The sequence below is a fragment of the Leptinotarsa decemlineata genome, unplaced genomic scaffold, assembly GCF_025532065.1.
Source record: "Leptinotarsa decemlineata unplaced genomic scaffold, Ldec_3_MD MMD2_P_RNA_scaffold_9, whole genome shotgun sequence".
Taxonomy (NCBI): Eukaryota; Metazoa; Arthropoda; class Insecta; order Coleoptera; family Chrysomelidae; genus Leptinotarsa; species Leptinotarsa decemlineata.
This window is the reverse complement of record NW_027412536.1, coordinates 4,060,771-4,073,025: the sequence shown is the minus strand read 5'-3', so window position 1 is coordinate 4,073,025 and position 12,255 is coordinate 4,060,771. Positions and strand designations below refer to the sequence as shown.

General features: G+C 31.5%; 1 protein-coding gene across 6 annotated transcripts in view; it reads left to right on the top strand.

The window, feature by feature from the left end:
• Window positions 1-331: 331 nt before the first annotated feature.
• LOC111503796 (protein FAM117B) overlaps window positions 332-12,255 on the top strand; it is a 53,565-nt gene continuing 41,641 nt past the window's right edge. For 2 of the 6 annotated variants that reach the window (XM_074170468.1, XM_074170463.1), the window contains exons 1-2: window positions 334-890; window positions 10,450-10,583. In XM_074170468.1, the coding sequence (XP_074026569.1) occupies window positions 605-890; window positions 10,450-10,583 (420 nt within the window). In that variant the 5' untranslated portion in view covers window positions 334-604. Of the gene's footprint in view, window positions 891-10,449; window positions 10,584-12,255 lie in introns of all 6 variants that reach the window. The other 4 variants (XM_074170467.1, XM_074170465.1, XM_074170466.1 and 1 more) reach the window with 4 other exon arrangements.

Below are 12,255 nucleotides of genomic sequence, written 5' to 3'. Positions count from 1 at the left end.
TATTTTCTCTATTCGTGAGTAAAATCTGTTGAGAATAAACATATATTATTATAATTATTAAATATTTGAAATTTCATCGAAGCAATACTGTTTACTGGGCACCATGGAAATACTTATTTCAGTGGAGGAGGTGATTTACTTATTATTGTTGTGAAATATTGCTGTATAATAAAATATTAATGCTCAAATTATTTGTGATATTGTTGGTTTCTGGTTTGTTAAAATTTGTCACTTTTCAATGCAAGAGCTTGACACAAAAAATGCACTTCTTTCAACCACTTATACCACTACATACCTTCAATAGCAAAAATGCCTTGCTCACAAAAGATAAAAACCCTAAATGTAATCAGCTGAGTTTGACTTACAAAGTTCCCATCAAAAAAGATTATGTTTTTTGTTAATTATTTCCATGAAATTAACACTTGGAAATTATAGGTCTCCTACTGAATGAACCCTCGTGCCTTGCGCAAGCACTAACATTGTAGACAAAAAGAATTGTGCTTATTTTTGATTTTCAAAGGTCCAAATAATGAACCTAGAAAAGCCATTAACCCTTGCAAATAATGAAAAATTATTTCATATGAAGTGACCGCTGTATAAGCAGATGTTCAAACACAGTGAATGTGTAAAAAATTGCAAGTTTTTGTCAAATACTTTTTATAACATGTCAGGACATGATAAGTGTTTCCACTCTAGGATATTAAAATCATCCTGTAATCTGGCGAAACACGGGCCGATGAAAGCAACAATTCCGTTAGCCTCTCTGATGAAGCAGGGCAATAGTGGTTGCGAGTCTAGCGCTAGTACGGCAACATTTTCATCTATATATTCTTGGAGGAATAGAAGTGACCCATCTGGCCAAAGAAGTCCTGGATCTTCTTCATACAAAGGTAAAGACACTTGAAGAATTTAATTCATGCGCCAGTTGTAAGTATTAGGTGGTAATCATAATAGAGAAATATGTGATAATTTTTTCAAATTCAAATTGACTATTAGCTAACGAAACATTCCACATCAGATTAGATTAATAATAATTCCTAATTTCAATGAGGAAAATTGTATATAAGTAGGAGTTTGATTTTATTTGAGATCCTTTTACCACAGTGAAAATGAATAAATTTTGAATCGTACTAAATTGAATCATGATCAAATAATTCATTTACAGTAATCATTTTCTCATTCTATATAGTGATGGGCATAATTAAATTACCTTGAGAATCAAATGATGTGCATTTGAGTGATCTGAAAAATCGAATTGTCATTTTGTCTTTCGAATGACAATCACTCAGATACTACGCCATTCACTGATATAATTTTACCTTAAGATTCGATATCCCACCCTGCTCGAATATATTATTAGAGTGATTACTACACGTTTACCGATTTGTCATTTGTCGAGCAGGTGATATGAGACTAAAATATTCAGATATTTGTGGAAAAAACTGAAAATGATATCAAAATGAGGAAAAATATTATTGAATGTAAAATTAAGAATGGATAAGAAATGGAAATAAATTAATGATATGTTATACAAAAATGTAATTAAACAATAAGTAAAATATCACATACCAGAAAATAAAATTGGAAAAAGAAATATTGGTGAGGAAAGGAAGGAGAAGGGCAAATTTCAACCAGAAGACGATTGTAAATACTAACAATAAAAATGTCAAGAATCAACTTGGTTTACCATTTTTTTCATTTCTTTTCCTGTCTTTTTCACCATTATTTTTTTTGTTTCTAATCATTCCATTACATTTTTTACACCCATATATTAAATCATTTTCATTATCAGTCTCAATAACTCTTATTTTTTTAAAATTAGCGTTCTCATACTTTTAGATTTCATACCTACTCATTATTAAATTTCTTTAACATTATTTTCTTCAGTAACTCGTTTGAATATTCCAGTTCTAGTGTGTCTTTAATACTTTGTCTATTTTATTTGCAAGTAATTACTGTGTTTAATCAACTACTATGTCTCTATGAAACAAATAAATCAGTATTGCAACAAAAGCTAACAAAAAAATGATATTAACAACTTTTCTGCTCTTTTCATGGCTGAAATTCACAATTCAAATAAATTCAAAATTAACTTTATTGTCTTAAGAATGTGTTTTTATTGACAAAGCATTGCAGCAGTATAACAATATAATCATTTTGAAATAGTCGAGAAAATATAAAAACAGTCTGATGCAAGAACTATTCAGTTGCTTATTATTCAAATTCTCCTCAATCTCAGCATATTCCATTTCACAATTTCCTGATGTGGTATTTAAACCAGAACTTGCAGAAGATTCATCTTCATTAAATACCTCATGGTATATCGCATTAACCATCTCGAAATCTTCATCGAAAACGTCTAGATTTTTTTTTTAAATCGTCACTTGCGTTCATTTTATTAAACTGAATTTATGAAAATCAATAATTCACGATGAAGTTCTCACGAAAATTACTAAACTGAAAGGAAACATTTGTGGTGATAAAATAGAAAACTCAGAAATGAAATGGTTACTTTAATCAGCTGCATGGTAGCCCAATCATAGACTCGATAAGTGGAGCTACCGCCACAACACAAAGAGAGTAAACATTGCAGATTGAAGGAATGACGTAACAGATATCCAGACCAATGATATCAGGACCTTACACCCCACTGAAGGTGTGTAAAATACATAGTTGTAGTACACTGTGAACTTTTTAAAGGTGTTTTTCTCGAAAACTTGTTTATGTACATTACGTACCTTTTTTCGGTGAACAACACATATCGTCGAAGTGGTATTAATTTAATTTTTATACTTTTTATGGATGGGACACTGTTTCCAAAATTGTAAGACATACCAAAGTTAGAATCTTTAGTTCCACAATTGAAAGACCGCACGAATCCCTCGAACTAGCCTTGTATAAATATCTGATGACCCTTTTTTATAAGAACAATACCATATTGGAAAAAAAATGTGTTCCATTTTCCCAATGTATAGCCCTAAGACTTTGTTATTCATCATCTTTTCAAATTTTTCATTTTCCAAGAGTACCTACCTTATATCACATCTGAATGAGACCACATTTTTTTTTTGTCAATGTTAAAGAATAAAAGATTGGAATCGCACTTTTCCTTTACCGTTCTTATGTCAGCGCTGATTTGGTCAGATGAATTTGAGATGGTATTGTTATGCCAGAGAATGGTGGTGTCGTCATCAAAAATGTGAATTTTTCATTGATGTCATCATGGACTGGGTCATTGACATATATGTCTCAAAACGGACCCTTGAGGGACACCACATACAATCAAACGTATCAGAGTAATCAGAGTATATCATGTCTTATATCATGTATATGATCATCTTCAAGAGGAAGATTAAACTGGAAAAACTTGCAAAGCTAACCCTATTTATCTATACAGGTGTATCATACAGGTATACCACACATACCACACCTTAGGTGTCTTAAATTAATTTTACAAATTGCCTTATCTAATAATTTTACAATATGTCCTTATGTAATAGTTAGGTGAATGGAATGAAAGGTGAATAGTCAGTAAATATAATAATATTATTTTAAGAAGCTATATAGTATGCTATTTGGTATTGGTCTGTCACCGTTATTCATAATATTATTATGTTTACTTATTTCTACACTCTCATAGGCATCTAGTTGCCTGTTGTTAACTTGTCTAACTGATCTTAATGAACTGAAGTCTATGGAATGGAATGGTTTTGTTGCAAAATATGACCTGATTTTTCAGGTCTTCCATATTTCAAGTGTGCTAAGTGTTCCTTATATCTTACTTCAATAGATCTTTTTGTCTGTCCATAATATTTTGCATCGTAGTCATTACATTCTATTTCGTAAATTCCAGACTTTTCCGAAATTATCGACTTTGTCTTTTTGACTTCCCAAAAGGCTCTGTAGTGTATGACTTGTTTTAAAAACCACCTTCATACCTAGTTCCTTGAAAATCTTTCCAAAGTTCTTCGTGTATACAGATTGTCAGTCAAGTTTTCTTCCAGAAATAGTGGACCAATAATGGCATTTCCAAGAATACTAGCACAAACATTAACTTTTTGTGGGTGTTGTTTATGCCTTTTCCGAAAAATATGTGAGTTTTTGTCACTCCAATAGCGAAAATTTTGTCTATCAACATTGCCATTCAGAAAAAATGAACACTCATCGCTGAAACAGATGTTTAACAGAAGATTAGGGATGGTATTGACTCGATGAGACATGATTTTACAAAATTCTATCATAATCATCCCCGTGGAGCTCTTGAATAATCTGTCTCACGTGACGTTCCTGTCTGTTCTGATACTGATCGTAAGGAGCTCGTGGGCTCTGCAGCATATATTCCCAAAACTTCAATTTGAGCTGCTACATTCAGTACCATGGGGTTATTTTTTTTTTGTTATTGAACCAGTTTCGTATAACTTATTCACCATATCAAGCACATACCGGTGAATTACATTACAATTTGGATGTTTTTCGTTAAAAAGACAAACTGTCTTTCCTGCGTCTAACTTCTCACGTAAATTATTATCATTTCAGTTCTGTCTTGAAGAATGTAAACCACTTTCACACTTTTATACACTTATTAAAGTAATCACTAGACAGCCCATCAGGTACAACTGTATGCATAATACTACCACATCGTTCAAATTTGCGAACCAATTTTTTGCCTGAAAACAGAAACTTTTCACAGCAGAAGTAGGAAAAAAGACGGCTATATGTACACTTTCTGCGATGAGAATTAAAACTTCAGCATTTACTAATCACAACTTCACTACCATCTATAGTTTACTATTAGACTAGTTTTTGATATAAATTGAATGGAGCTGATGGTTACCCGTAATCAAGGGTTGGAATGGTATCACCTAATATTCTTACCAGTTCTGGTCAAACCATGCATCTCAGTATAGGCTTAATAATAATTACTTCTGTTAGTTTAGAACGCTATTTTTCGGAAAATGCTCATCAAAAAACAATAAGTTAGCGTACCATTGGAAGCAGAATTGAATGCCAATGAAAATGATGTGCCACTTGACCTGCCATCCCATTCAAAATTCTAAGAGTAACATCTACCCCTCCTAAGGGGTAGATGTTGAACCATGAGGGTTTCAAATAATCCTTGAAATATTGTTTACTGGAAGGAAGATATTAAGGGTGGGAAGTTTTCAAATTGACACCCTATATATATATATATATATATATATATATATATATATATATATATATATATATATATATACATATAGGGTGTCAATTTGATATATACTAACAATAATAATAATAATATCGTCTTTATTATCTTCTAACACATTTAAAGCAAATTTATTAGGTATAGTTCATTTATTATATGAAGATAAAAAGTGAAATTCAATTTACATGATGACAATTCATCATTCAATTACATATATATATATATATAATATATATATATATATATATATATATATATATATATATATATATATATATATATATATATATATATATATATATATATATATATATATATATATATATATATATATATATATATATATATATATATATATAAATATGTTGAAGAGAAAAGTTGCTTAGAATTAAAAGTTATGTTCAAATACGAAATCATGACCTACTATTCGATTTTTTTTCTTTTGGAAAATTTTGAATTATGTATGATACGTATTTTTACTATTTTGATTTAATATGTATTTGAAGTAGCCACAATCAAATCAGTTTGGAGTATTATTTATCAAATTAAAGTGTATTTGTAAAATTTACTTGGATTTGTATTTTTTTAGGTGACCGTCAACTTCATGTTTGTTGCAACGATATTTAACAGAATTCTAGAATAAAAAAACACTTTTTTTAACGAGGCAAATACTTAACTAACTAAATGTTCATATGAATTAACTGTCAATGAAAGTATAAAATTTCTTTTATTCTGACAACAATGCCTCAACTAGAACAGATATTAAAAAACAATCCAAAATCTATCGCGGATAGCCATGAACAAAAAACACATATGCCCTAAAACAATACTGTAGTTCGATAGTATGGCTTCTTAAAACTTGCCTGTAAAACGTTTTCATATTTGTCCTTAATTAAAAATGCCTCGCCCAGTGTTATTAACGTTAACTGAAAAGGCAGAATTAGTTTTAATCTGTGGTGATGGTTATAAAACAATGCGCGAAGCTGCAAATATTTTCAACCAGCGGCATCCAGACAAAAAAATTTGCTATTCAAGTGTAAGTAGAATTTTAAAGAATTTCAAACAGACCGGCTCACTAGAATATAAACATAATACAGAGCGTACGAAACCTGTATGCACAGAAGAAAACCAGCTTGACATACTTCAAGCAGTAGTAGAAAATCCTAGAAGGTCCACCCAAGAAATTAGTTATTATAGCGGCATAAAAAAACCTCTGTGAAGCGTATTCTCAAGAAACATAAGTACCATGCTTACAAAACTACATTCATTTGTACATTTCAAGAAAGAGACTATGAATTGAGATATGATTTTTCCATGTGGACTCAGAGTGAAACATAAAAACAACGAGATTTTTATCGATGTATTTATTCTGTTTGGAGATGAATCTACTTTTACAACAAATGGGGTTCTATCATCACAAAATTACAGATGGTGGTCAGATGTCAACACAAATTTTATTATTGACAACAAAAATCAATACTATCAGAAAACAAACGTTTGGTGTGGTATATTAAATAATAAATTACTAGGTCCGTTTTTTTTCGCGAGAATTTGAATGGTGACAGGTACTTGAACTTTTTTGAAACTGAAATGGGAGAGTTTTTGGATGATATGATATTAGAAGAACAGCAAAAGTTGTGGTTCCATCATGAAGGATGTCCTGCCCATTCTACTAGAAATGTTTCTCAGTGGCTGAATAGGACATTTCTTAATAAATGGTTAGGACGAAATACCGATCCTCGATGGCCTCCTCGTTCTCCAGACCTTACACCCCTAGATTATTTCTTATGGGGATACTTAAAACAAAAAGTCTACAGAGATCGCCCCTTTAATAATGTTGAGCTTGAAACTTCAATGTGAGTTCATTGCAGAAATATTCCCGCTAATGTGTTGCGATCTACGTTAAACGAATTTTATGAGCGAACAATTCGATGCATCGAAAGAGAAGGCGGACATACAGAGACGCTTCGATAATTTTTATTGTTAGCATCTGTTAGCATCTGTATTTTTCTGGACTATCTGGACTATTCTTTTTTGTTCATGGCTATCCGCGATAGATTTGGCAGTTTATTCATATGAACGTTATACTTAGTAAAGTATTTGCCTCGTTGAAAAGAGTATTTGTTTCATTATAGTTGAATATCATTGCAACAAACATGAAGTTGATGGTCACCTAAAAAAATACAAATCCAAGTAAATTTTACAAATACACTTTAATTTGATAAAAAATACTCCAAACTGATTTGATTGTGACCACTTCAAATACATATTGAATCAAAACAGTAAAAATATGTATCATACGGGGGTATAATACATATGAAATATCGAATTCATTCCATATTTTGTATGTACATAATACGTGTGGAATAATCGACTTTCCACACGAGTACTTTGCCGAAACGTTGTGAAAATAATCCTTATGGGGAGAAAATACACAGAACACGGAGCGAAACCCGAGAAAACAGCTCATCATACTTTTATCCGTGAGAATCTTCGAGTTAACATATATATATATATATATATATATATATATATATATATATATATATATATATATATATATATATATATATATATATATTTGAAATTGAAATTTTGTTATCGTGGGTTTTACAAAATGGCCTTTTCAACTAAAATACTTTCAACTTCCGTTCTCTTTCCGTTATACCGGAAGTTAAGGGGGCAACTTCCTTATTTCAAATGGAACACCCTGTATTTTATTACATTTTTGAATTTCTCAGCACATTTTAGGCCCACTTTGTATAACAATGCCTGTACCCAAATTTGTTAGTTTTCGAGATATTGATTGTTTTCTGAAAAATTTGACAGTTACAGCACCACTCCGAAAAAATCATAACTCATAGACAGTAATAGTTGAAAATGTGAAATTTCACAGAATCACACCTTAAGCATCAAGTCATGAACAGGTCTATCGAATTTTCGAAAATAATTCAGTGTGGTCGAAATTTCCACCTAAAACATAACATCGAGAAAACTGATGAAACACGATTTTGTCAAATGGAAACCATACACTATTTTATTATTTTTGGATACTACGAAAAAAAGATATCAAATTCATTAAGAATGTCCTATACCTAAAATACACCCCTGGCAAGATATATCCGATTTTGGGAAATATTTGAATGTAAATCATTCGAAGCAATAACAAACCAAGAAAGCTTTGAAAACAAATGAACTAATATTAACTCTGTCGTTAGTAAAAGGTAACTCAACATGAAAATGGATGGATTGAAATATAATACTAATAGAGAGATGAATTATATCTTTGTTTATTGATATCGAATACAGTAATTTTATTTTGTTTATATTTTTTGAGGTTAGATTTTACTTTAATTTTAGAATTAGACCTAATTTCTTTAAATTCAAATAATATTGTGGTTCATTTCAACAGATGTTCAGAAACATTGCCGTTTTGTTCTAAACAAGAATATATTTTTTTTTGCATACCACTATTTTGTAGCTTTCTGTATGGAGTCAGGAATCTGTTTTAAAATCTGTTTTTCCGTTAATCAGATCTCAGAACCCTTCATTTCACGTTTTCTTTATCACTCACACCGTATAAACATATATCATATATCATATATCTCCAGATGAAGAAGTCCAGTGGCATCATGTCTGGAGAAATTTAAATGGCCCATTGTAGCAAAGCCACTGATCTTCGAACATCCCATTCAACAACTCAGCAACGGTATCAGTTCTATGTGCAGGGGCTCCATCCATCCGATACCATAACTTGAAACGGTATTGTTCAGAAACATGCCGTATGGATTCACCAACCACATTCCTAGTTATATGCGAATATCTATCGCTATTCAAATTCTCTTCATAAAGATATAAATATAAAATTCGGTCTTCCTTTATAGCAAAAAACATAACTCCATGAATCCTGGAAGTTACGCTGGCGAACGATCTTTGGATTTTCTGCTGCCCAAAAATGATTATTCTTGGCAAATTTGGCTTCATCTGTCCATATCATGTTCTTCATGAACTCAGAGCCCTCCTGTATCTTGATAAGAAACCATTCGCAGAATTCCACTCGTGCAGGTAAGTCGTGAGGTTTCAGATTTTGAACCTGGTGATATTTGAAGGGACGCCACTTATGTTTGATTAAAATCCGGTTTATTGACGAACATGAAATTCTAAATGACTTTTCTGAGTCTTTCAACGAATTTTCTGGATAGGCTGTAAAGTAGGCAAAACTACAATTTTGATGTCCTCATTGTTTACGAGTGGTTTTTAATTATTGATGACAGACGAAAAAGATCCGAAATCACGGCAGTTTCTTAGAAGTCTTATCGGAATATTTTTATTGGGTCTGTGTAGATTTGAAAATTTTTCTGCAAAAACACGACAAGTTCTGTCCATTATCTTATTGCATTCATCATAAATGATAATTAAATTCAGGAAATCTTCATTAGAATACCCCAAACGAGACATTTTGTAACTTCATTTGTTTTCAAAGCTTTCTTGGTTTGGTATTGCTTCGAATGATTTACATTTCAAATATTTCCCAAAATCAGATATATCTTGCCAGGGGTGTATTTTAGGTATGGGACATTCTTCATGAATTTGATATCTTTTTTTTTTCGTAGTATCCAAAAATAATAGAATAGTGTATGGTTTCCATTTAAAAAAAATCGTGTTTCATCAGTTTTCTCGATGTTATGTTTTAGGTGAAAATTTCGACCACCCTGTAAATTATTTTCGAAATTTCGATGGACCTGTTCATGACTTGATGCTTAAGGTGTGATTCTGTGAACTTTCACATTTTCAACTGTTACTGTCTATGAGTTACGATTTTTTCAGAGTGTTGCTGTAACTCAAATTTTTCAGAAAAAATTAATATCTCAAAAACTAACAAATTTGGGTATAGGCATTGTTATACAAAGTGGACCTAAAATGTGCTGAGAAATTCAAAAATGTAATAAAATACAGGGTGTTCCATTTGAAATAAGGAAGTTGCTCTCAACTTCCGGTATAAAGGAAAGAGACCGGAAGTTGAAAATATTTTAGTTGACAAGGCCATTTTGTAAAACCCATTACCACAAAATTTTAAGTTTTCATTTTGAATCGTTCTCCATATATTCCTAACGAACGCTCGTCGTGAAAGACCCTGTATATATATAAAACTGTTTCAAGAAATCTCAGTTTCGGGAAGTTAGGAAAAAATTCTTTATGGAAAAAATGTTCACAGAAATTATCTTGCATTATTTTGATATTGATAATGTATTTTTCCCCAGAGAGAATAAAACCATTACATTTATTTGGTTCAATACGGAGATCAGTCTCATTAGACACAATATATCTAAAAGGAAACTGGCCTGGTCGATCATATTGGTTTGCAAGAGCTCTACAAGTTGATAAAGCCACACAGGTATGTATGAGAATTCGTTGTTGCATTCCCGGATAACAAAATAAATATCAATATTGTTGAGAAATATTTTGAGAATAATTTCAGATGGTTTTTAAATAAGTGTTAATTTGAATTATTTAAATTTTTGGTTGGTTCATATTTTTTATCTATTGACTTGTGAACATTGTTCTGTAGTTTTTACCAATGTAAAGGCAGCTATTCATTTGTCATTGACCAATAAAATATTGGAAATTCAAGGCTAGCCATGAAATTTACTCTTTTAGGACATTCATTTCATGGCTGGCCATGAAAATTTGTCATTTAGGGCGTTCGTTGCCAGCTACAAAATCAGTAAAAGAAAAAATAATTTCACTTATACCCAACAATAATATAATAGACATTTTAAATATTTCCAAACAGAATTTTAGACATTTTCATTACCTTAAATCATATCGATTCGAACTATTATGAGTGGAAAAAATATGACTGGAGATATTTTTACAAGGAACGATAGTATTCAGTATTCTTTTTCTAATTGATTCGGTCGTTACTTGATGAAGATCCATAGTAATTTCATAAACTACACCTTACGATTTGATCTCCACAAACTGTATTTGAGAAATATATCAAATATATTAAAAATATATTTCTCAAATAAATTTTGTGGATATCAAATCGTAAGGTGTAGTTACTTCTATATAGTCCTGGATTTTTGTCGCGGATTACTTCATTTCCTACAACCCTTCACATCATTTTGATTGAAAAAAAATCATAAAATCTGGAAAAATAGCGTAGTTAGATTTATTTTTTACATCAAACAGTAGTATTGTTTATATTTCATAACAAACTCGTATTAGGTCCCCAATTTTGTTGCGGAAAATTACAGCCCGTACAACCCTTTGTATTATTTCAATTAAAAAAAGGTTTGGGAAACTAGTGTTGGTGGAGGTATTTTGACATTAAACAATAGTTTCAGCGTGTTCTATAACAAGTCAATTTTGTCGCGGAAAATTACACCCTCGTTTATATCACTTCGATTTCAAGTGATAACATTGCTGGAATTATTTTCATATGAAACAATAGTATTTGATGTGTTTTATATAGAATAAAAAAGAAAATTTACGAAGAAATATAAATTAAAAATATAGAGCAATGTATGCCCATTTCAAAATTCTGTGGCAAGTAGTATATATGTCAACCCTTCCTTTCTTTGGAAGATGAGTAGGATATTACAGCTGGTTTTGGGACTCCTCCCACCACTGACGTATTAATGACATTTTAATAACTGATGATGTCATGAAGGTGACCTTGAAGAGGTATAGGTATGAATGACGTCATAGAAATTTTCCATCGAGAGTTTTATTGGATGTGAATCACGTCATAATCTGGGCATTTCCATCATCTGACATGAGGTTTTGTGTGTGTATGTGTAGGAAAGTGGGGTATATATTTGAATTCGGTGAAGGCAGGGTTTGACATTGTCCTTCATGTTCAAGTTTGTACAGAGTACACATACGTCTACATACTACACCACATAGATCCCCAACTGATGAGCGGTCCTTTCTGTTAGCTCTTCAAGTTGGTGTGTGGCGGGGAAGATCGCAACAGCAGCAAAAAAAAATCACGCACGTCTCTTGGTATGGAGAGAGAGAGAGACATGTGCACTTCACAAAGTTTTGCCAACTAATGTGTG